This window comes from Myodes glareolus, chromosome 8, assembly GCF_982192425.1.
Source record: "Myodes glareolus chromosome 8, mMyoGla1.1, whole genome shotgun sequence".
Classification (NCBI taxonomy): Eukaryota; Metazoa; Chordata; class Mammalia; order Rodentia; family Cricetidae; genus Myodes; species Myodes glareolus.
In genome coordinates, this window is record NC_142033.1 from 99,456,558 (window position 1) to 99,483,557 (window position 27,000).

At 40.6% G+C, this 27,000-nt stretch overlaps 1 protein-coding gene across 2 annotated transcripts in view; it reads right to left on the minus strand.

Annotated features, from left to right (window-relative positions):
- Positions 1-27,000, minus strand: part of Acyp2 (acylphosphatase 2) — a 152,285-nt gene that overhangs the window by 73,444 nt on the left and 51,841 nt on the right. Inside the window, exon 4 of one of the 2 annotated variants that reach the window (XM_085692328.2) lies at positions 6,857-7,458. The exons of the other annotated variant lie outside the window; for it this stretch is intronic. Within the exon in view, the coding sequence (XP_085548454.1) occupies positions 7,314-7,458 (145 nt within the window). The 3' untranslated portion in view covers positions 6,857-7,313. Of the gene's footprint in view, positions 1-6,856; positions 7,459-27,000 lie in introns of those variants that run through there. 2 annotated transcript variants of the gene reach the window in all.

Here is a 27,000-nt window from a genome sequence, read left to right on the forward strand (position 1 = left end):
CAGAAACATCTGGATTGCTGTCTCCATGCTTCTTATCATCTCCTAGATTATGACATCTGGTTTTATTTTTTATTTTTGTTTATTTTTTTGGATTTTTTTTGAGACAGTGTCTTATATAACCCAGACTAGCCTTGAACTTGACGTGTAGTTGGAGTGACTTTGAACTCCCAGTCCTTCTGCTTCCCCACATGCCAGATGCTGAGATTACATGCATGGGCATCACACTCAACTAGTCCTAAGATCTATAAGCATAAATTTCAATCTGTGGTAGTCCATCCAAGATTCATTTCTCTTTCTTTCTTATAAAAGGAATCCCAATTCTGCTTAGATGGAAAGCATTCACCTAAAACTATTTGCTTTCCAAAATCCCCTGGTAGATAGTGATGCCCATGTGGCCCTAAAATCCGACTAAAGAGACGAGCAGAAGTCTGTTTCTTGAGACTGTCAGGAAAGTTACTGTTTTCCTTACTGGAAAGAAACAAAATACGAATGTGATGCCTAAAGGAAGAAGAACCTTGTGTGACACCAAGGACAAAACAACATAAAGGAAAGCTTAGGACATTGTCGACAATGGGCGGTAGACAATCAGGACAATGGACAATGTGCTCACAATGGACAAAGATGGTCATCATTAGTTGCAAGACACTGGGTCAGATCAAGCAGTAATGTTTATTCTTCAGACAGGGTCTCATGTAGCCACAGCTGGCCTCGAACTCTGTGTGTAAGTTGAGGATAACCCTGAACTTATCGTCTGCTGTCTTGAGTGTCCTGAGGGCTTGGATTACAGACATGCACCACCATTCCCAGTTCACATATGGTGAATATCCCACCCGAGGCTTTGTGCATGCTAGGCAACTTCACTGCATCTCCAACATCCAAATGGTGATTTCTATTTATTCTGGTTTTTTTTTTCAAATGGTAATTTTGAAAGACACAAACTAAGTACCACTTTCAATAGAGAGAAGCCCACTTTTAATTCAGGAGATGAAGACTAAGTCCTTTTGTGGAGGAAATATACTTCTGAAGGACTTAAAGAATTGGTAAGGTAGGAAGTCCCTCTAAATCTTTATATTTCAAATATTACCAAAGGTTCAAGTTATAAAATCATTTTCAATTTGACTAATTATTATCAAACTTATCTGGAAAATTATCAACTTTTAGACTAGCTGAATTCCTTGAGAAAAGAAGAATTACTGCCTGGGGGGACATCAGTTGGAACATATTCAAAGCACTTGATAATTGGACAGTATCAATAAAAAAGAATAGAGATTTAAATCTCTACAAAAACACCCAATATTTTATAATGATTATTTATGACAAATTAATATATTAAATTGGTAGAGGGATCAATTATTTAATGGGGTTTTAGAAAAGAATTAAGTTAGATTCTTGTCTCATAATATGAAATACAAATTCTACATTGGTTAAAATTTCTGGGGTTAAATAAACAGTGCTAAATAATTTTAAAATATTTGTATCAGGAAGGGCTCCCTAGACAAGATTCGAAAGCAAAATCATAAAAACAAAAAAAAGACTGAACTCATAATAACATGTGTGTTATAGGATCAACAATAAATATGAAAAACAATTATATAATTTATTTTTTATTATTTGAGCTTTATTAAATGAGCTTTTATTTTATTCATTAATATACTGAAATACCTTATAGCCAATGGTGATGAGGACAGATTCCTGATATGCTTACTGATCTGTAAAGACATTCACAAAAAAGACTAAATCTGTTTTATAAAACATTATACACCTCTTCATAAATTTATACAATTTACTGTGAAATTACAAGCAAGGATGAATGTTTCCAAATTCTTAATAGCAGGCATCTCTAGATGAAATTCTAACAATATGTTTTCTCCTTATTTAATCTACTACTCCTAATTTGTCTAAAAGTAAGTATTTTTTTCTTTTTTCTTTTTGATAAAAAGCAAAAAGGATTTTGTGGTTAGAAACAGGCAAGATATGTTTGAAGAAAAAAGAAAGGCAATTGCTAGTTTCTATTAATGAATTTATTTCCACTATAGGCAATTAATCTTTTGGTTTGGTTTGGTTTTTACTTGGGGGGGTGGGTACTTCTGCACATACTTTGGGGGGTACTTCTGCACATACTTTGGGGGGTACTTCTGCACATACTTTGGGGGGGTACTTCTGCACATACTTTGGGGGTACTTCTGCACATACTTTGGGGGGTACTTCTGCACATACTTTGGGGGTACTTCTGCACATACTTTGGGGGGGTACTTCTGCACATACTTTGGGGGGTACTTCTGCACATACTTTGGGGGTACTTCTGCACATACTTTGGGGGGTACTTCTGCACATACTTTGGGGGAGGGGTACTTCTGCACAGGAATGCTTCGGCTTCTCAGCTGTGCTTGGGCTGTGCAGCTCCAGACCACACTATCACTTTATAAACAGAATTTGCTGCCCCAGTGAGGGAAGTCCCTAGGGCTGCACAGAAGCTCCACATCCTTGCTGTGTGATCGATCGGTCAGTGACCTGTGTGTAGACTGGGGAACAAGGCCATTTTCTTTCTATGCCTCTAGTGATTAGCACTCTTGATACTAGCGGCACATGCCACAAGACAACCATGACACTGTCACTTCGGTCCTAGGAGGATGGGGTAATTCTCAGCCAGCTGTGCCGGGCAAAGCAGAACACACTGGAGATGCCAGGGTGACAGATAAATTTAAGCTACAGTCAAAACCAAAGCAAAATAAAGAAAGTCTGGGAGGCTGGAGAGATGGCTCAGTGGTTAAGAACACCTGACTGCTCTTCCAGAGGACCTGGGTTCAGTTCCCAGCACCCACATGGTGACTCGCGACCACCTGTAACAGGATCAGATTCTTTCTTCTGGTGTGCATGAAGACAGTACTCATATGCATAAAATACATGAATAAATAAATTTTGCCAGGTGGTGGTGAAACACACCTTTAATCCCAGCATTCGGGAGGCAGAGGCAAGTGGATCTCTGTGAGTTTGAGATCAACCTGGTGTAGTTTCAGGTCAGGCTCCAAAGCTACAGAGAAACCCGTCTCAAAAAAAAAAAAAGTCTGTATTACTTTGATATACAATCTACAAGGACTGTTTGCTGTAACGTAAACAGCAATCCATCAGTGTGACTTTCAGACAGCATGCTCATCACAGGTGGATTAGACAAAGAAGTTAACATTTCCAAGTGATTCTTGCATCTCCCTCACATAATAAGAGTGCAGGCGCTGCAAAGACCTGTACACAGAAGTCTCCAATTAAAATGGAAAATCCAAATTTGATTTACTAAAACATACACACACAGATACACATCACCACAACTAGCAACTGACACCCATTCATGCTTCGTTTGTATATTCCTTAATTTGCCTGTAACGAACACTGACTGTGTGCCAAGAATTATGGAGGAAATTACAGTCAACCTGATCTAATGCAATGCTATGCCCCACTTTCAAACTCTGTTCCCAACAATGCTGCAAAAATAAATTGCAGGGGGAGAAGAGGAGGAAGATAAACAGAGAGAAGTTGGGAGAAGAACACAGACTTCTTGGTGCTACGGTGCACAGACTTGCTCTACGTGAATTTCCAAGTGCTAGTTCCTACACTGCCGGGCAATATGGATGGAAACGATGGATCGTAACATGGTGTCGTAGAGAGAGCACCACAGCTGAGTGCTGTATCACAGCCTGTACTCCTTGGACTTGGAAGGCAGAGGCAGGAGGATCAGGAATCCCAGGTGTGTGCTGCCACACCTGCCTGCTACATGAGTGCTGGGGACCTGAGCTCAATTTCCGTGCTTTTGCAAATATTTTACCCACAAAGCCACATCTACAACTCTAAAACTCAATTCCTGTGTAAGTGTGCACACATGTGTACAACTCAACAACAAAAAATTAAAGTAAATTGTCAGGAATAAGTGATGTTTACTACTAAAGTGTTAGGGTAAGTTCAATATTTCAGTATCACCAGCAAAAGTTACAACACATGATGTCTAAATTTTGCCATCATTCGGGAAGACAATGTTTGACCTCCCTGATCCTCCTGGTTCCCCTGGATCCCCTGATTCCCCTGGTCCTCCTGGATACCCTGATCCCTCGGTCCCCCTGATCTCATTGGTCCCCCTGGCTTTCAGTGGGCAAAATTGTTTGTCAGAAACTGAGACTGAGTCTATTCACCATGACTGAACAAATGCTCAGTGCTTGATCTATGCCGACTTTTAAGTTGTGGAATATTTATAAGAGGAAACAAATTCAATAAAAATTACTCATGATGACAATTATGAACATTTTAGTCATACTATTTAGATTAATCATCCTTAATTAAAAATTTGAAATCCAAAATGGCACTGAACTCCAAACCTTTTTGAGCTTCAACATGAAAATTTCTTTTTTTATTTATTTATAATTTTATTTATTTATCTATTAAAAATTTCCACCTCCTCCCCACCTCCCTTTTCCATCCCCCTCCCTCTCTCTCTCTAGTCCTAAGAGCAGTTAGGGTTTCCTGCCCTGTGGCAAGTCCAAGGTCCTCCCACCTCCATCCAGGTCTATAAAGGTGAGCATCCAAACCAACCAGGCTCCCACAAAGTCAGTCCATGCAGTAGAATCAAAACCCAGTGCCATTGTCCTTGGCTTCTCAGTCAGCCTTCATTGCCAGCCACATTCAAACTGTCCAGTTTGACCACATGCTCCATCACTCCCAGTCCAGCTGGCCTTGGTGAGCTCCCATTAGATCAGTCCCACCGTCTCAGTGGGTGGACGCACCCCTCGTGGTCCTGACTTCTTTGCTCAAGTTCTCCCTCCTTCTGCTCCTCATTTGGACCTAGGGAGTTAAGTCCAGTGCTCCAATGTGGGTCTCTGTCTCTATCTCCATCCATCACCAGATGAAGGTTCTATGGTGATATGCAAGGTATTCATCAGTGTGGCTATGGGAGAAGGCCAGTTCAGACACCCTCTCCTCTGCTGCCCAAGGAACAATCTGGGGACCTCTCCTTGGACATGAAAACCCTTCTAGATTCAAGTCTCTTGCAAACCCTAAAATGGCTCCCTTAATTAAGATATTTACTTCCCTGCGCCCATATCCATCCTTCCTCCATCCCACCCATCCCATTCCCCCAAGCTCTCCCAAATCCTTCCCTTCTCCCTTCTCTCTACCCATCTCCCCTTACATCCACCCCCCACACCCCTGTGCACCCAAGTTTTGCCTGGCAATCTTGTCTACTTCCAATATCCAGGAGGATAACTATATGGTTTTCTTTGGGTTCACCTTCTTATTTAGCTTCTCTAGGATCACGAATTATAGGCTCAATGTCCTTTAATTATGGCTAGAATCCACTAATGAGTGAGTACATATCAACATGGAAATTTCTACACCTGACCTTCTGGGATGGGTCACAGCCAACTCATGGGCACTGAAATGCTGCAAAATATAACACTAAGTGCGTACAGTAATATGAACAATAAACGGATCTTATGGTTTAGACTTGGGTACTTCCAAGATATCTCACTGTATAATGCAAGCATTTCGAAACTGGAAAGGCTAAAGTATATCCATACATATGAACTATACAGTGTGTGCTGTGTATCATTCAGGTTTCCTTCTTCAGGTTTCCTTGCACTGATTTCCTCACACACAAAATGAGAGTGGCATTAATATATTTTAGGAAGCTGCTGAGGTTAAATATTAAAGTGAGTGTAAAAATATACATGTAATTTTATTTAACATAAATAAATGTGACCATGCCTGTGGTGATTTGGATAGGAATGGCCCCCACCTGATGTGTTTGAATGCTTGACCCATAGGGAGTGGCACTATAAGGAGGTGCGGCTTTGTTGGAGTAGGTGTGGCCTTGTTGGAGGAAGTGTGTCACTGTGGGGTTGGGCTCTGAGGTCTCAGATGCTTAAGTCCACACATGCAGATCTTTTTCTGCTATCTGCTGATCAAGATGTAGAACTCTCAGCTCCTTCTCCAGAGCCATGTCTGCCTGCATGCCACCATGCTTCCTACCATGATGATAATGGACTAAACCTCTGAAAATGTAAGCCAGCCACAGTTAAAGGTTTTCCTTTATAAGAGTTGTCATGGTCATGGTTTCTCCTCACAGCAATAGAAACCCTAAGACAATGCCATTAAAATGTTTTATAGTAGATACGGAGGCTTATTCTTTAAGATTTCTGTGTGTATGTGTGGATGGCTGTGTGATATCTGCGTGTGAGTGCAAGAGCCTGCAGAGGCCAGAAGAGGGTGTCAGATTCCTCGGAGCTGAGTGACAGGCAGTTGTGAGTCACCAGGCATGGATGCTGGAACCCAATTCACATCATCTGCCCTACCACCTCTCCTGCCTCCAAAAGGTGTCTGTTTTAACATGCACCCAATTTAGACAGTGATCTTTACTGTAAAATCTTGATGACAAAAACCTAGGATTCAAGTCCCACTAGTTTTCCAAGTGGTTATAATTTAAACATCACTTCATCTTTCTCAGCTACAATTTTCTCATCTGTAAAGGGAAAAAGGAAATGGGAATGCCTGTGCTACTTTCTTTTGCTAATATAAATAGAATAATTAATGAAACCAATATATTTAAGGGTTGGATAATTCAACATAAAAATCTTAAGATTTAAAGATAGTCTGTACCTTTCAGATGACTGCAAGCAACTGACTCTAAGGATATGTAATTTTGGAAAAGAATTTCTGCTTTTGTTTCCACTGAAGATGAGAACCTGTGGATTCCTTCAAGGCTAATGTGGTTTGATAGAACAAGATTCTCCCGAAAGGTTTCCATGAACCATAAAAATACTTTTCCCAACAAACAGCAAGAAGCAGTTTGAAGAAAACAATGCCCAAATTCCCAAAATGATTGTTTATAAATGTTTATTTTCATTTAAAGAGGGATATGCTATAGAAGTAAATACTTTGCATTGGTATGAATCTTGGTCTATTGATACAAATTTAAGGTTAATTTTGTTAAGCTGGATATAAGTATTTCTGCTCTTGTTTAAGGTATTGTGTTTATGTGGCTCATTTAAAAATGTAATGTATAATTAAAAATACAGATTAATAGGTAGTCATTTATAATTATAAAACTTTTAGCCATGTTAGGTTTTCTACATATACAGAGATGTATTTCAGTTAGATAATCTTCAACATTTCAAAGACCTACAGAATAAGGCATTTAAAATGTTTTAAGAACTTAGACTTTTTTGATAGTGAGACATGTCTGCTTCTGGCAGCACCAATTACTTCAGAGAGGTTGATGGGCATCAAAGAAACTCTTTATGGAATTTACCTTCAATGTAGATAAGGCTAACCATTCAGGCAAGAAACTGCTCTTGCCTGGACTGCTTTATATTATATGAACTGGACATGCAGGACCCACAGAAAAGTGATTGCTGAACTTTCCAAAAGATGGGATGGTTCTTCAGGGTTATTGCTTCATAGAAGAAACTGTCAGGCATTCTGCAGGGCACAGAAGAAAGCAATTTATAAATTTTGCCATTATAAGGCAAAACAGATCTTCAAATTTCCTTCTTCATGGAAAAGTCCACTGGACACTATGGGCCTGTAGGCTGAAGATGGATGTCCCAACATTACAGAAGAACTTTAGGTGACTGTCCAGGTAGCAAGATGTCTCTCTCAATTTTAAAACTTTGGAAATTGCTTACAATGCACTTCCTGTTTGCTTAGGTAATATTATACCCTTCTGGAGTCTTTGATGGAGTTGAAGACAGATAATTATAGTTTTCCTTAGTTATGATAAAAGATAAATTAGATATGAAATTTTCAACTCACAAAGAAATATTGTAACTATAATTCTTGTTTGATAACTCTTTTGTTATATGTAATTTTACTATGTTAAAGTTAAAACTTTACTTTTTATTTAGACAGAAAAAGGGGAGATGATGTGGGATGTTCTTCTGTATATGTGTTGCTTTAATTGGTTAATGAATAAAGCTGTTTCAGCCAATAGCTCAGCAGAGTACAGCCAGGTGGTAAATCTGAACAGAGATATATAGAGAAAGTAGGCAGAGTCAAGGAGATACCATGTAGCTGCTGAAGAAGACAGATGTCAGAACCTTGCCCAGTAAGCCACAGCATCGTGACAACACACAGATTAATAGAAATGGGCTGATTTAAGGCGTAAGTACTAGCCAGAAATATGCTGAGTCATAGGCCAAACAGTGTTGTAATTAATATAGTTTCTGTGTAATTATTCAGGTCTTGGTGGCTGAGAAACAGAGAACCATGTTGGTTTAAATTCTATTTCTTTACTTTAAAGTAAATTTTTCTGTCCTTGCTTCTGAGTTACACCCTAACTTTGGTGCTCAATGCTGCACAGATAGCTCTATCAAGAACACTGGAAAGACACAACTAGAAAAAGGACTCACTTCTGTAAGGACCCACTCTGCAGCAGTTATGATACTGAACAGCTTTACGGTTTTTTTTTTTTTTTTGTCAGTTTCTAAGGAGACAGGCCAGTTTCAATGCTTGCTACAACTGGAAGCTCAAGAAAAGTATTTGCCAAATGAAGGAAACAACTAGCTAGGCTGCTCTTTCTACTCACATTCCTCTAGAGCGACCCAAGGACTTTAACGGTTTAAGAGATGTTCTATAAGAGGTATAATGTTGTCTAGTCAACCCACAAGTCCCAGGGAGTTCTATGAAGTGACACCCTTCGGGGACTCTCTGAATAAGGGCAGCTGTAAGATGGTATGAACAGTCTATTAAAATTATCAAGGGAAAAATTAACCGTGAACCACTTTCATCTTCTTTCCATGTAAATTATTAGCTATAGAACAACAAACACATCAGCCCAAAATGAGAGTCAAAAGCCCATCAAGAATTAAGTACACACTGAGAAACAGCATTGCTTTGCTTGAAGGATGTAAATATTACTTAAACATTCAAAATGTATTACCTAAAAGTCTTAAATTTAACAGTTCACAAAAATGAAAAGATTCTCTACCTCCCCACCGACAAATACCACATTTTAAGAAAACAGATTGTTTTTTCAGTTTCTGGGTGGTACAAACCTAGAAGCCAGCAAACATTCCTGGCTTCATTCTTAGGAATGATGAAATACATCTGCAAAAACAAACAGTTTGAAAGTTGAGCTTGCCAAATTTTTTTAAGTAGCAGCAAGAAAAGAAATCGTTTTTCTCATTTCCTCAATACTTTTCAAGAGAAATCAAAGCGAAAGTCAGTAAACTTTTCTTTTTTAGGAAGAATAGCATTCATCCATACACACAACCAGAGTGCGGTGTGAGGACACAACTTGACAAATAACTAGTCCCACAAAGCCAATTAATGGTGCAGAAACTTATTTAACACCTTAGGCAAGGAACACTGTTCCTTCTGCTTTCCTTTTTAACAGGAATCTACATTGAGCCTCAAAAACAAAATACCTTTTCTTCCAAAGTCCAAACATAATTTCCTATCAGCAGGCTATCTAACGAGTTAAGCCAATCACTGGGTCACTAATTCAATTTGGTCCTCAGCAGTAAGAAGTCTCCAGAGCTAAGAAAGTCATTTTTGTTGTATCTTGCTATTCTGGACAAAATCTAATTTCCTGCCCAAGTATGGAAGCTACATAATGCCAAACTAATGGAAGTCAAACTCTACAATTAAAAAGAAACACATGCGATAAACTACCACTTGCCATTCAAAGGATCTAAAAAGCAAGCACTAGCAACCTACAAACAATCTTATATAAAAATAGATGAGATGAAGGCCACCATGTAAAGTGAAGACAAGAAATAAAGAGAGAGGAGCTGATCATTAAGGCCAGGGTCAGACACTTGAAAAGAGAACGGAGGGGCTGCAGAAGAGGATGATTAAAAGGAATTTTAAAAATGTCAGTCAAATGACAAAAGGCAATGTGGAGACAAAAACAATGTTAGAGAGAGAGCCCGCCTAGGAGGCCCTAACTAGACGGTGGCCAGAGGGGAGTGGGCACAGTGTCTCCCTGGTCTGGAGGCAGACACAAACCACACAAGGAACACACCCCAGGAGAGAAATGTGGATCTGTGTGAGGTCCTGGAACATTCTGTGCTGTACCTACTTCAGGACTGCAGAAATCACGCAGGCTAGTGGATTAGTCTTCACTCTCTAGTCCACATTGTATGGATATGAAACTGACCAACACAGAATTGGGCAAAAGATTTGAAACCCAAGATCCAAAGAATAAAGTATCACATCATTATTGAAAAATGGTGAACAAATTAATAAAAATTTTAGTTATGCTTTGTGTTTCATATCCTTTGTGTTTCATATTCATTTATAGTAGTAAGGTCTAATTCAGCATCTGTAGTACTGTAGTGCTGTATAGACTATTGAGTCCAGGTTAGAAAAAACTCCAGCTACCAGGAGCTTTAACTTGGCCACTGTTATGTTTACAACAATATACATAAGATTGCTGGGGTGGTGACTTTTGTCAACGTGGCTAGACTAAGGTGCCAATTGTTTGGACCAAGCCAAGGCTGGGTCTTTCTGTAGAAGCATTTTTTGGATGTGACTAACATTTGCAACTAGTTTATATGAAGAAGAACAAGTCTACAGAATGTGAGGGAAGTTTATCCAACCCGTGAAGGAATTGAAAGGAAAGACAGAACTCTGAGACAAAGAATCTGCCTCCAGATTGTGACATTAAAGCTTTCTGTGTAAATGGGGCATGGTGGTACACGTCTTTAATCCCAGCACTTGGGAGGCAGAGACAAGTGGATCTCTGTGAGTCTGAAGATAAACTGGTCTACAACGCTAGTTCCAGGACAGCCAGGGCTATGGAGTGAAACACTGTCTCCAAAAACCAAAAGAAAAAAAACTTTGAGTGTATAGTTTTCACACTTAATAAATCTTACCAGAACCTCTATCTTTGCAGACTGTCCAATAAACTTCAACTTGCCAACTTCCACAAATGCACAAGCCATTTTCTTAAAAATCATTTTTCATACTTATACATTTATATGTGTACATTCATATATATACTGTCAGGAGCCATTCACGACGGTGGACAGGTCCAGGAAGAGGATGTAAGGAGTTGGCAGGGAGGGAGGAAGCCAGGCCATGATGGTCAGAAGAATCTTGCGCCCTGACTAACTATCAGCCTGAGTGGTTTTTTTATTTAGACAAAATTTAGTAAGTAGGGATACATTTATGTTGTTTCAAAACACAGACCATATATTTTTGTTTCTGGACAAGTGTTTCACTTCCTTCTGTTCATCTTCTAGTCATCATTAATAAACTATGACAGAACAGAGTTATCATTTCCAGTCATTTTCCCTCAAGTTTTGACATCATTGATAAGCAGAGCTATTATTTTCACTCATTAATCCCATGACCCACTTTTTAGAATCCAGAGGCACATGACAGCTTGTTCTCAGGCTGGCTGCTTCTTTGACACGTGACCTAAACAATCTTCAAGCCACCCGGGTATACTGTCATGCCCTCAACAGTGCATTATTAACTCTTCATGGTCACAGTGCCCAAGAAATATCCTTAGGCCCAAGCTGCTGCAATTATTATTTAAATTTTGGCATAATATAATGTTTATATTTTATATCTTTTAGAATACTTCTATCATCTTTTTATATCACTCTTTGCCCATCAGTATAAGTCTCTGTGCAGGACAGAGGTAGCTCCAGCTAGTCTAACTTTGTTGCTGCGTGTGCCACATATTTGCCTGGGTGTATAGTGGAAGGAGGCTGTAATCTGAACAGTGGTCAACTCCTCCAGCCCACCGGATCTTGTTGACCTTTTAAGTCGACTTTGTTTTGGTTATCTTGTTCCTGAGTAAGTAAAGGGACAGATGTTTCAAAAATGTCTCATAACCTCATAAAGAGACCTCTGACTTCTTTATGTGTGTCACCATCTCCAAGGCGTAAGGAAGACCTTCAAGTAGATAAGGATATCTCCCTAAAGCAGGGGTAATAGTATGTTTAAGACTGTCTTGGGGAAGCCTGGAAATAGCATTCCTAGAGAAGGCATAAATGATTCACAAACATTCTTCCATCAATCCAATATTTTCAAATTGTACAAATATTAAAAGACTCTCAAGTATGCAACAGGTGGAGAAGAAAAGCAAAGGTGCCATGGCAGCCATCATGAGGCTCAGCTTTGCTGGATCGTAGTCAAAGAGCTGTGCCGGCTTTATGACTTCTGCCATCCCCATCAGGTATGACTGTGCCGATACACAAGGTGCATCAACAACAAGCAGGATCTGGGGACATGTTTAGTCAATAAACTGCTTCCTGTGTGCAATCCGGAGGACCTCAGTGTACACTTAAACCTGGTCAGCCAGTCTCTCTATATTAGTGAGCTCTAGGTTCAGTGAAAAACCTTGTCACAAATAAGTATGTATGTATATATGAAAAAGAAAGAAAAAAAGAAAAAGGGAAGAAGAAGAGAGGGAGGTGAAGAGCAACTGAGGAAGGAAGACACCTGACATAAGCCTCTGGCCTCCATACACATATATATATATACATATATCTATACACATATATCTGCATACCACATACACTGTATGTAAAAAAAACAACATTGCATATATTTATAGCTATAGTTACATATTTCTTTCTCTATACACACATACATAATATATTTATTATAAATGTATATTAATAAACAGAGAAAGAGACAGACAATTAAGATGTAGATATAGATACAGACATCTCTGGTTTTGCATCTCTGGAGAACATCGATTAATATAATACCTAAAGTTATGACAAAACCCAAATTTATTAGACTAGGCAGAGTATTACATTCCTACAATCTCTGCACTTGGAAGGTGGAGACAGGAAGGTCACAAGTCCTAAACCAATCTGGTCTACATCCTAAATTTAAGACTGGCCTGACTGGGCGGTGGTGGTGCACACCTTTAATCCCAGCACTCAGGAAGCACAGGCAGGTGGATCTCCGTGAGTTAGCAGCCAGCCTGGTCTACAGAGTGAGTTCCAGGACAGGATCCAAAGCTACAGAAAAACCCTGTCTTGAAAGCTACAGAAAAACCCTGTCTTGAATAATAATAATAATAATAATAATAACAATAATAATAATAATAGACTGTCTCAAAAAATTAGTTTCTTTCATTTTATACTACAAAGTCAAATCTCCAGTGCCAGGAGTATTACATTTTGTTGAGTCATTGGCCAACAGGGCCCCTTGGAAACTCCCAAGCATAATAGGCTACCTTCAATGTAACATGAGGGGCCAGCATGTTGGGGTTTCTGTCTGGCCTGGTACCCCACATCCGGTAAGACCCAAAGAAAATCACACAGAGATCTCCATAAGTTATAAAACTGATTGGCCCACTAGCTCAGACTTCTTGTTAACTCTTGTAGCTCATATTAACCCATTATTCTTATCTGTGTTAGCCATATGGCTTGGTACCTTTCTCAACGGGACAGCTCACATCTTGCTTCTTCGATGATCTGGGCAGAACTGCAGAGGGAGCTTCCTGCTTCCCAGAATACTCCTGTTCTCATCGCCCTGCCACTACTTCCTGTCTGGTTGACCCACCTATACTTCCTGCCTGGTCAATCAGCGTTTATTTAAAACATGATCAACAGAATACAGACAATTCTCCTGCACCACTTTAAGGCTAGTGGTTACTCTACACAACCTGATGGTAAGGCCCTATTGCTAAAACCATTTATGTATGTCATTGAACATAGAGAGGCTGAGCTGCTGCCTAGTTGGAAGTTTCACTCTACTGACTAATTGTCATGGTACTAGAAGACACTCTGCACATGACTGGAGGAGAAATCTCCCTAGCTACAAACCATGACCTATAACAGGGACCTGCCCACAAGTATACTGATGTAATAGTACACAGAGGTTACAGGAGTGACCAATTACTTTCTAAAATCATGTTTAGAGCTCAGTCCATGAGATGGAACCCATATTTGACACTCCTAAAGTGGCCAAGAACCTAAATCTAGATAGGACACGGACCTAGGAGGAAATAGCATCACTCTGCTAAAAGAACCCAGCAGTAAAACAGCTCCTGACGGCACTCTGCTGTAGCAGTGGCTTGCTCAGCACTCACCAGAGAAGCTTTTGCCGTAGATGAGAACTAACACAGAGACCCACACTGGACAACATGCGAAGAAGGAGAGACTTTGGAGCAGTCAGTGCTAAAGGTCTTCATCCAATCCGTCCCTTCAAGGCTCAGGGATCAATGTGGAGGAGGTGGCAGAAAGGTTTTAAGAGCCAAAAGTAATGAATAACTCAAAGGAAGCAGTGTCTTCCAGATACACCAGGACCAAGGCACATATAAACTCAGAGATGGTGATAGCTTGTCCAAGGCCTGCACGCATTCCAGCTAGATGGGGTCCGAGTACTAACGGGGGAAGGGGGAGTAGACATGGACTCCCACCCCTAATCAAGAGGCTATCTGCAATTGATACCTATTGGCAAAGGATAAATTCATTTTCTCTAATGGACTCTTACTGGTTATATTAACAATGCCTGAGGGCAGTTCTCATGATCGGGAGTAGTTGGTCAACACAAAATTAGCTCAGTGGTATTTTTTTTTTTACTGATTTTTATTGAGCTCTGCATTTTTCTCTGAGTCAGGGAGGGGAACTCAGTGGTATTTTTATAGAATTATGGTCTCATTTTGCTCTGTTGGGGCAGTTTTTGTCTTATTGGCATTTTTCTTATTTATATTGATTTCTGTTTTTGTGAGGGATAGTTTTGTTTGTGTTTCTTGTTTTTGTTGCTCTGATATGTTTGTTTGGAAGAAAGAGAAAAAGAACACAATGTTGGATGGTAGAGAAATGGGAAGGATCTGGGAGGAATTGAGGGAGGAGAGAAATCATGAGCAAAATCTGTTGTATGAAAAAAATTCAATGGAACGGTCTTTCAAATACTGTTTTTACCTTAAAAGTATATAGATTGATAATTTGAGGAAAACTGGTTGCAATCAAATATACAGCTTTCAATCACTTAAAGAACTACACTGAACACCATGGATAGAGCCTATCTCGGTCCCTCACACGGCTCATAGCTTTTACTGCGCATATTTCATGATTAAAGCGGATACATCCTCTGCAACACTTCGCTAAACTACATTTGGAAGCAAATAATGAATTTTTTTTTTACAATCACAAAGAGGATTAGACAGAACTAATGAAAATGGGCCAACACACCTAGTTCAAGGGGACAGAAAAGAAGATGACCATGAAGGATTCTATGTGCTAGTGAGCACTTAGTGAATATAACGTCTGTCACCGTGAAAACTGAGGCTTACGTCTGTCAAAGAAGAGAGGCAGTTTATCTTGTCTGGGAGGTGCCACTTAGCTGACCTCGAGAGAAGTATAATTTATTTATTATACATTTAGCAAAGTGACAAGCACTCTAATTAAACAAAAACATAATAACATGACTTTAGAAAAAGCACATGATTGGGGGGGGTAAAACTTAACTGGATAGAAAACAATTCAAAGTGGATTCTAAGTATGTCCAGTGTCAGTAAAGAGGAGCTCTTCACTGCAATCTACGGCATCTGCTCCAATTTCTCTCATTCATTGACTGAAGGGAATTATTTACAAACAAATAAAAAATTGCAACAGTGTCTTGAGCCCAAGATCCTAACTGTCTTCAAGGACATGGAAATAATAAAAAAAAAAATAGGAAGGTTCAAGTATAAAAAGAAGCAAGCAGCTCTCCGTTCTTGCCACCTCGAGAGGAAAACTTAAACTAAAAACACAAAAATATGACAGCCCAAGAGAAGGCAGCAGCTCAAGGTGAGCTCAGCTAACAACACCAGCTGTTTGCTGTTTGACTGAGGAGGCATAAACGAGAAAGAAAATGATTGCTAAAGAAAATATACATATGCATATAAACACAGAACTCTAAAGCTGACTATCTATTTGATAGTATATTACTCATAATTGCTATATGTATTGAACCTGAAAAAAGCCTGGATCCCATGAAAACTACAAAATGAACAGCACCAAAGTGTCCCTGACTCAGTTACATGAGGTGCTGGTGGAGCTGAACTTGCTGGAAGCCCTAAGAGGAGGGAGAGGAGGGGAGTTTCTAGAAAAGGGATGTATAAAAGAATGAAGAAGCTATTTGTCTATTTGTCTGGCTTTACTAAGAAGGTCACACCTGGGCAGGTGACCCTGAATAACTTTAGAAAGAATGTGGCAAAGCTGGGTGCGCAGCATTGAACTGTGTGGAGAAGTCAGCTCAAAACAATTCAAGAAGGGAATGGATGGGTGTGTGTGTGTGTGTGTGTGTGTGTGTGTGTGTGTGTGTGTGTGTGCTTGTGTGAGTGAGTGTGCATGTATGTTAGTGTCTGTGAGTATGTATGTGTGTGTGTGTATGTATGTTCATGTATGTGGGTATGTATATGTGTTAGTGTGTATGTATATCAGTGTCTGTAAGTATGTGTGTGAGTGTGTGTGTATGTTAGTGTCTGTGAGTATGTATGTGAGTGAGTGAATGGGTGTGAGTGCACATGTGTGCATGTATTTGTGTGTGTGTCATGAGCAGATGAGAAGAGAAGCATATGATTAGCATAAATTACATAAGAGAACATGTAAAGTTTTTTGAGAAGTGGTCAATAAAGGAAACCAGCGGCTGCCCCCGTCTCCCTTTTAGAGGGTTTGCCTGTCTCTCTGTGGCTGAAGCCTCTGCTCACTTTAACTGTTCACCAGGCCCGAGACCAAAAACGTTCTCGGGTTCATGTGCTCTCACATTGTTTTCAAAGAAAAGGTCTCACTAGGAAGTCCCGGCAGGCCTCAAAGTCATGGAGAACTGCCTGCCTCTGCCTCTCCAGTGCTGAGATTAAAACCATGTCCAGACAGTCTTACGATCGTTTGTATCTTATATGCCCTGGAGCTCACTGTGTGGTCCAGGCTGGCTTTCCATCCTGAACTGCTGCCTCAGCCTCTTGAGTACAAGGATTATAGATTTACACTATTATGCCCAGCTTGTTCATGAGTTTTTAGTTCAGCTTCCGTATATTATTAGTAATAATTAGCACAGCTCTTCAGACTTCACACACTGCACCTGTCCAAACCTCTGAGTGTGCATGCTCTCAGACCTAAGAAAGCAAAGAAATTTCAGAAGCACATAAACAACTTGGAAGTCCAAAGTCAGAAAGCCAGAGTAAACAGAACAGGACGTTTCCACCAATAGCAAATAAAGTCAAGAAAACAGAAAAACAACAAGAATTCTTAGTGGGATGGATACAGAGAATAACTATCAATACAAAATCTCAACAGGGAGAGTGAAAGGAATGGCAAGTTTTGAAATCAAATTAGAACATTGAGAGATTGGAAGCAAAAGCAGCACTACATCACGAAATAAACTACAAAGGACGCAGGGTGTGGCGCTGCACATCTTTAGTCTCAGCGTTCTGAAAAGAAAGGCTGGAGGTTCTTTGTGAGTTTGAGGACAAGTCGGGCTACTTAGTGAATTCTGGCCCTACCAGAGCTAGATAGTAAGACTTTCTCTCTGTCTCTCTGTCTCTCTCTCTGTCTCTCTCTCTCTCTCTCTCTCACACACACACACACACACAGAGTGCCAGTCACTGGGGAATACAGGCAAGGCACAGGAGACAGGTAGATCCAGGACACAAACACCAGGATTCTCATAAAGAATGAACAGCATGGAAGCAATGACCAAACAGCGAAACTATGAAGTAAAGAAAACACCGTGAGTGTTCAGATCAAAGGAACTCACCAAATATGAGGCAGTTTTAATGAGAAGAAAAGCAAGACCAAACACACTTGACGTAGTGTCAATTATATAGAAGCTATGGGTTAAGTTACAGGTTTAAGATACAGGGAAGATAATTTACATATACAATTAACGGCATACATTGCATTAACACTAGCATTGTACGGTACACAGATGAACCATAAAGTCGGGCTGATAATGTTAAACTTTAATTATGCACACTTATAATAACATCAGCAAACTAAAACACTCAGCAGAGAGTCTGTGGCGAGCTAGCAGGACGGCTTTCAGAGGCTGGCGTTCACCCTTCGATGGCAGGGTCTCCTGCCTTTCCCACTGCATTGCTTTTTGAGGTATCTTGTTTTGTTCAGGGTTTGAATTTAGGGTCCCAGGCATGTTCTTCCAGCTTTTGGAACAAAATGGCCCAGACTGTCATTTTGCACTTGCAGACATGAGGCCCTGTCTCAAAGAAAATCAACTTGAATCTGAAACTCAGAAGCAAAATGCGTTCGTTCTCTTCCACTGGTGGTATAGGACTGCAAAACCATTTCTTGGTTACAGGGTTTTGTTTCTACTTACAGTGATCAATTTTTATTAAATAAATGAATAATTTAACTATTTCTTTATGATTGAACACCAATTGGAATTCTACTATTAAAAGGACTGTGCTGGGATCTGGGGAAATGGTTTGTTTGGTGAAGTTCTTACTGCACAAGCACGAGGACCTGAGTCTGGATGCCCAGATCCTGTTAAAACTTGGCATTGCTGGCCTGGTGGGGGGGGCCATGTCTTTAATCCCAGCACTTGGGAGGCAGAGGCAGGTGGGTCTCTGTGAATCTGAGGCCTGCCGGGTCTACAGAGTGAGTTCTAGGACAGCCAGGGCTGTTACACAGAGAAACCCTGTTTCAGAAAAATAAAAAAATAAACTAACAACAACAAATAATGTTGGCATTGCTGTACCTGTAAGTCCAACCTGTAAGCAGGTGGAGACAGAAGGATTCTGGGAGCTTGCTGGCTAGTCTACCTAACCATGGGTGAGCTCCAGGTTCAGAGAGACACCGTCTCGAAAGACAGTGTAGAGCACTGGGGGAGATACCGTGTCTACTTCTGGCCTCCCTAGCAGCACACATGGGCAAGTGCACCTATACACCACAGACACGAGCTCACACATGCACGCGTGCGCGCGCGCGCGCACACACACACACACACACATGCACAGGCACACATCCTTGGAGCTGGAAGAAAACATCAAACAGCCAAATAACCCATGTTTTTAACAGCACATGTGTTTAAGCCCATGCATATCTGATTATTATAAGTCATGTTCTTTTAAAGTGTAATTACAGAATAAAATAAAGGAATTTGCATACTCTCAATGGTTTGCAGAGTTAGTCTTGCAAAATGTTCATTTCAATGTACTATATAAATGAAAATGTATGAGGGCAGCTCGCTGCCCATACACTTTCAATACTAGTTTCTCTCTGTTTCTCTATCTCTGTCTCTGTCTCTCTCTCTTTCTCTTCCTCTGTCTCTGGCTCATGTTTGACTGAGGTAATCTCACAACACAAAATGAACTATATTAAATAGAACAATTCATTCAGTTGCCCTTACACATGCATGTGTGTTTGTCTGTGTATGCATGTGTGCAGTGTTCATGTATATACGAGAGTCTGTGCATGTTAAGATGGGTTTGGGAGATCAAATCCCACTCTGTGGCAGCACCTTTACCTGCTGAGCCCTTTTGCCAGCCTTTGGTCTAATAAACTTTTTGGACTTTATGATCATTTGAAAACTGTATTTTTTTTAATTTACTTTTCAGCTTTGTTGTAGTAGAAGGCTTGTTTGTTAAAACAGTTCTATAGGACACGTTTTACTTACCAGTTAATTAGTTTGTTTAAAAGTAAACATTTGGAGCCAGCAGAATGGTTTGGCAAGTAAAGACACTTGCCATTGAGTCTGACTGAGTCCAATCCATGGCCAGAATTTGATCCCGAGTGGAAGGAGAGACTAATACCACAAAGTTGTCCTCTGTCCTCACCAATTGCATGGCAATGTATGCCTACACACATATCACTAAATAAATAATGTAATAAATAAATAAATAAATAACGTCAACATTTGACAAGTGTTGTGTACACATCAGTAATACAGCATTTGGAAGGTGGAAACAGAGGATCAGAAACTCAAGGTCATCCTTAGCTACGCAGAGAGTTCAAGGGCAACATTTAAATGTGAGATTTTTGTCATCCCCTTGTCCCATGGCAAAAAAAGTCAACATTTAAATCTAGGCTGTTTTTGTGGGCCTCTTTAATACACTTACCCCAACTCTACAATTGTTAGGGAAATCTCTGAACCTGGGTTGTATTCATTCACAGTAGGGTCTAAGAACAAATGTCAGGGTGGGGTGGTGGTTGGCAGTCCAGTCACATCTAAGCCTAGCAGCAACAGCAGAATGCTGTCTTCATTAGTTTCTTATTAGTCTGGTCTAAGCACACTGTTCTCATCAGACCATGGAACCTAGAGCCAGCGCTGGAAGAACAGCCTAGTGTGGTAGCAATGAAAATGAAACCCATCACATTGACCCCAAGGCAGCTACTGAATCGCACCAGTTTTTATGAATTCTTCTTGGTTCTAACAGGTTTTCAGTTAGTTTTTGTGAGTGTCCTAGATATATGATGCTATAAAATGCCAACAGCGACATCCTGTCCCTTGATTCATAACATTTACTACATGTGTTGCATTTTCTTACCCTTGAATCTCCTCCCTAGTTAAATGATGAAAACAGGTGTCTGCTGTGTTCCTAGACCGAGCTGGATTTCCCGTTGGCAGTTCATCATTAAATACCATGTTCATGTTCCTTGTCCATTCCACATGGAGTGTTTCCAAAGCCCCGGGGTCAGGTCTCAAGCTCTGGTGAACTAGGGCGTGGGCTATAGTGGACAATAGTCCAAGGAAGTGCAAAACCAGAAAACTTCCATTTTGTTAAACTTTAGAACAGGGTCATTGCCAGTTATGACTGTGTGACCAAGTTCCTGCTTTGTTCCTCTAAGCAAGACACAATCCAGGAGAGGTGGGGCTGTCAGCCAAGAATTTTATCTCATGTTTTTATGTTTTTGTTATTTCTAGGGGAATGACAGTAGTTTACAGTGAGCAAAGAGACGGCAATGAAGGGGATGAATATTATCGAAAATGTTATATACACTTATTCAACTGTCAAAGAACTTAAAGGAATCAAATATTTAAGTGTTTAGATTTCTGTTAGAGAATGTCTGAGATTTTAATAATTATGAGTAATGTTTAATGCATTTTTCAAGTTGAATCTATTGCAGTTGGACATGGTGGTACAAATCTGCAGACTCAGCACTTGAGGAGGCTAAGGCAGGTGAGATTCCTTTGACTTTGGAGCAAGTCTGGGCTACACAGTGAGTCTGAGGCCAGTATGGGCTACAAAGCAAAACCCCGTCTCGAAGAAAACTATTTCACAGTTCTAAGAAACATTTGACATATATGTGCATCTTAATGGGGCAAACGGCTATCAGTACTGCTCAGGAAAAGATGAGCAGGGTTGAGAGATGGCTTTCTGAGTCACCACCAAGTAAGATCAATAAGTAGATGGTGCCTGTTTTAACATTTTGTATCACCAGAGACTGGCATATGGAAAGTGCTCAATAAATATTTCACGAATTAATTGATTCAGAAATGTATAGGACACTTCCCTGAAATCAGGTCACCAGGGAACGGTTATTACAGCATTCAGATTTAAAGTTATATGATAACTTTAGGAAGGAATAATGGGAAGCTACTATTTATTTAGTGCCAGGCAGAAAATGCTAGAATTTTTCTATAATTTAATTCTATAACTATTATTAATAGGGACTGTTAATTATTACATTCTCGTTATCTCTTTGTTAGTCTGTCATGGTATTCAGAGACACTGGGGAATTTGCAGAGTCATGAAGCTGGACTTTAAGTCCTCTTTCAGCCCACTGGAACATGGTATCTTCTGGAACATTTACCTCTTCCATCCCATCCAGAGGGCATGTTGTATTTACTCTGTTTTGTCATTGTATTTATTTTCTTTTAGGGCTCATGTTATGAGTCCTTTGAGAGACTCGGTTGCTATGAGATTAGTGATTCTTCCAGTTTTCTACAGTCACGTCCTGGTGCTTTGACCATGGTAAGTTCTCAAACAGTTATTGAATGAATGAATGAATGAATGAATGAATCTGTTCAAGTCCCTCCATAATACTAAAAGAAAGTTGACCTAAGAAAAGAGATTGCTATTATCTAAATTTGTCCTATGTTCATGTCTCTATTGTATCCCCACCTTCACCCCACAGTAAAATGTCTATATTGAAGGCTTGTCCCCAGTGAGAAGGTGCCTGGAAGTGAGACCTTTGAGATGTGAATAAGGCAAGAAGACAGCTCCCTTAGGAATGGAACTGGTACCCTTACAGGACAGGTCCAGGAAGCTCCAGCACCAACAAGAAGAGAGCTATCCATGAGGCAAGCAGGCCCCTTACTAGACTAAGAATCTGCTGAAACCTTGATCCTGGGAATTTTAAGCTTACAGACTTCTAAGAAGCAAACTTCTATTGTTTACAAACCACCCAGTCTGTGGTGGTTTGCTCTACTAGCCCACACAGATTAAGACAAGATTTTATAAAGAGCCACAGAGTGCTGAAGAGAACTCTCAGGCTAGAGTTTACAAGTTCATGGTTACTTTGTTCTAGTATCTGGTTCCCTGAGAAACCTGTCCTGTGGGGTCTTCAGCTGCGGTGCTGTTCTTACAGAAGATGGATGCCAACCCAACTATATTATCTTCCAAGGCTTTTCCACTAAATACTTCCTTTTCTTTTTCTGGACTAACAAAATACAGGAACATAAAAGGGTCATATTCAAACAAAGCACTGACCAGAAAACATAAGATACTGGGTTCAAGTTTTTGTTTTTTTTGTTTGTTTGTTTGTTTGTTTGTTTTTTAAAAAAAGTGTATTTTCACCAGGACCCTAAAGTGATGGGTTTAGGGGAGTATATAGGTATGTGTGTTCGGGGAGCAGGGGTGGTCAGCCTTGTTTTATTTCGTAGTACTCTCAAAATAAAATGAGCCAACTGTTTTAAAAATTTTGTATTGCACAACAGGAATTAGATGGAAGGACACAAACTTCCTGTCACTATTGAACAAACAATTTGAGCTACATGATCTACCCGTAAGTCATGCTTTAAGAAGGCGTTTATTGGGAATTTTAATAGCATAATAAGTGATTTGATATGTTGTGATAACAATCAGTAAAAAGTTAAATATACAAGACAAACTTGGTGACACATTCCTGTAATCCCATCTCTTGCGAGGTGTCAGAATATGGTCCAAGAATGGAGTTATGCAGAAGGGAATTCTGAATGTTTGTGAAAAAACTCCAAGAAAACAAGACAAGAAGAGTGTGACTTCTGTCTCTTCAAAAGCATAAAATTCCTCTTAGACTACGCTTTTGTGCCTCTCCCAGGTAGAGCAGAGAGGAGCAAGTTTACATTAGATTATTCAATACAGCTGACTATTGTTATTTATTTACATACCTCTACGGAAAACCATGTTTTCGTCACATGCAACTTGCCTGCCACGTGTGGCTTATCCCTGTGACTGGATACCTTACTCCTATGACTCTCAACCCTCAGAGTACGAACTGTCTGATGCTCTGAATAAAGCTGGGTATCTGGTGAAACTTTTGTCTGCCTCATTTTTAGGCTCCACTCTCTCAGGTTCATTCACACCACCAATTAGAGTGGTAATCAGGGAAAGAGAGGCAGAAAGATCGAGAATTCAAACCCAAGTCAGAGTAGCTACCTAGTGAGTTCGAAGTCAGTCTGAGTTACATGAGAACCTGTTTTTTAAAGAAGTATATAATTGAATAAAACAGCCATGTGTAGGGGCATAGGTTAGTAGTCCCAGAATTCAGGAGGCTGAGACAGGAAGGCTGAGTTTGAAGCCATCCTGAGCCATGGTCATATAAACTGAATCTCATAGGATGTTTACAAAATGGGGGCTACCTTCTGTACATCTCTGTCAGTCACAGTTCTGTCAGGGACAGATGACACATCCAACCCAAGTGGCAGAAGAGTAAACTACTGGCAGAACTGTGAGCAGGGATAAAGGAAGGCAAGATGAAATATCCCAGGGCTAGCAATAACGGGGACTCTTGACCATTCCTGGGCCTGAAGGGCAGGGAGGAACTAAGAAATGAGTACTAACCACAGGAAATACTCTAATACTGGCTATAGTAGAGGGTCTCGGGTCAGGGGCTGGAGCTTTGGTAGTATGGCGCTCCTCTCCAACCACAGCCTGGGAAGGAAGACACTAGAAACTAAGACCTGTCTTTCTAGCCTCTCCCCATCCTAGCAGGCAGAGAAAGGAAGTCCACTGTCACAGTACAGGGAGGTCAGCCTTCTACAATAGCTAGTGAGAGGGAGGGCGGATATGGAGCAGCAATTAGAGAACACACAGCACAGGATTTATGGAAAAAAAGCAGTATTATAATTATAAAATGTACATTTATGCACAGCACAGGTCAAGCTCAGTGGTTTTGGTTTCATTTCAGAGGGGTTCTGACCACATGATCTTGCTCCAACACTGTCAGATCTGTTTTGAGTAAGTTTTACGTACAAGATGAATGCTATGAATTTGTTCCCTCCAAAATTCAGGTATTACAGCTTATTGGCTAATGTGATGGATGGCATTAAGTAGTCTGGAAACTTTAAGAAGCAATTAGGCTACTGCCTCATAACTCCACCACAGAAGTCAGGAGACAGCCAGTTCTCGCGGAGCTTACGTTCTGGTGGGAAACAACTGAACAGAATAATCAAAGGCAACCACTGCTGCTGGTGAAAATAAAAGCGAAGAGATGGGAACCGTCACCAGTAAGGCCCTGTCTAGAGAAGCACAAATCTGAGCTAAGACCTGAATGACAGGGACAGCTGTGTGAAGACGGGTGAGAATGTTCCTGGTGAAGCCTCAAAGGAGACTCTCCAAACATGGAGCGTTACGGCACAAGATAGAGAAGGCAGAAGATGTGTGTGTGTGTGTGTGTGTGTGTGTGTGTGTGTGTGTTCCTCAAAACCCCACAGATTATCAGGGTCAATCGAATTATTTTGAAAATGGGTGGTAGCAGGTGAAGACCCAAGGACAGCGTCAGAAGGGAAGAGGCTGGGAAAGAAAGATTCCCTTGGTCCATATCCCAGAAAGAGGTGACAACCACCTAGCAAATCTTTCCCAAGTTTCGCCTCTTTATGTGTGTGTATGCATGTGTTTATGTATATATGCACCTGTGTGCATGATCCTGTGTTTACACTGGGTGTACATACATGTGACACTGGGAGTCTTCCTTGGCCACTTTTCATTTTATTTTTGAGACAGGCTCTCTCAGTGACCCTTAAGCCTACCAATTTAGCTACAGTGGGCGGCCAGCAAGTCCTGGGATCCTTCTGTCTTGCCTCCCCAGGATTAGGTCTGCGAGTGTGCCTGACTGCACCTAGCTTTTTAATGTGAGTCGGTGGGTCCAAATTCAGTCCTCAGGTTTGTACGGTAAGAACTTTCCAAACTTATCCATTTCTCTAGCCCTGAACATTCCTCTCTTAAGTACCTCAGAAAGCATGTAACCGTGTGGAAATCCATTAGGATGAGATGTAAGGCTGCTGACATGCAAATGCCACAGGCTACAAACTTATACAGCAATAAGAGATGAATGATGTCCAGATCCTCCCCTCCTCTTCCCATCAGTGGCCTCCTGTTCCTTCTCTAGGTGTGGAAACTGAGCTTGTCTGGAAACCCATTCTCAGAGAGGGTAACGTCGAACAGCAAGGCCAGCGATTGAAGGAGAAGGAGTTTCAGCCTGGGTGTCACTTCAGTTGCTAAAAATATACTCACAAATAAAGCTCATGATCACAACAAACAACTCTGAGCAGGAGAGCTCTGCCTAAAGCATCTCACTTCCGTGTGTCAGCCCTTAGAAAACGTTTATATATAGATTTTTAATGACCATGCTTGGAGAGGATATGGATTTTTAAAACCAATATTTCAATTAGTACAAGAAAAAAAAAACCTGTATCTTTTTTAAAAAGAAAGCAAGCCTTTCAGAGGAGAAGAAAAAGTGTAATTAGAAATGCATCAAGGACTAAAAACTGCTTTTAACTTGTTTCCTAAGAAACCAAAAATAGAACTGACAAGCGCTTCCAGAAAGCTTAGATATACTTACTCTATTATTAAATTTTCCAGTTGAAAATTTTTAGAATCACTAATTTAAGGAGTGGGGAGCATTCTCTGGTTAATTTTGTTTGCAATGCCTCTACCCATGGAAGCTGATCTTCATAAGCAAATAGAAAACCAGGTTGTTCTTAAATAGGTGAACAGCACTCTAATCCATGGCATCTGGCTAATGTCACCATGGTGACAAACAATAGGCCAGAACATAGTAGTTCTTGGCAAGCAAATTACTTGATAAAGGGGACACGTCCCTGGTCATCGGGAATCAGAGGTCTCACATAAAGTTCCTCTTAACTCAGATTTTGATGCCATTCCCTAGTCTGCTCTATATGTTTTGTATAGAGAGGAATGTATGGCTGCAAATTGAGCCTAAGTGCCTCTTTATCTTTAAAAGTCTTTGGGGAGTTTTATGGTTTTGAACTGGTTTGTATTTGGGGATGGACAGAGCAGATGTGAGGTAGGCTTGCATGAATCTTTAGGAAAATGCAGTCAACCCGTGGGCCTTAGCATGGCCCTCAAGCGGGCACCACTCCTCCACTGATACAGTGGGAAGCCAACCAGGACGGACACTTCCTCCAGCTCACTACCAGCCCCGAGCCTGCAACATATAGGGCATCAAATAGGAAGCAACTCAAAACCAGTGCTGTGCAGAGCCCTCCACACGTTCTCTACCCTGACAGAACCAGCTGCACCAGTAAACCCTTATGTTTTTTTCCCATGGGATTGAGGGGCACCTCACAACTGTGACAACGCAGTGACTGTGTGGGCAGTGGAGAAATACTGAGACCTACAGCAGATTCTGCAGGACAGAGAAAGAGGATGTTAGAACATTCCCTTCCCACCTTTCACTACATTCCAGGAGTTCCCAGACTATCAATCCTTCCTATACCCTCTCCAATCCTAACCATTCCTTCTCAGTTCCAGCTATAGATACATTTTTATATGGGAATGAACAGGGTTGTTATGAGCTTAAGCTGGCCTCAAACTTATAATGCTCTTCCTGTCTCCGTTTCCCAAGGGATGGGACTAGAGCTGTGTGCATGCCACCATGCCCAGCT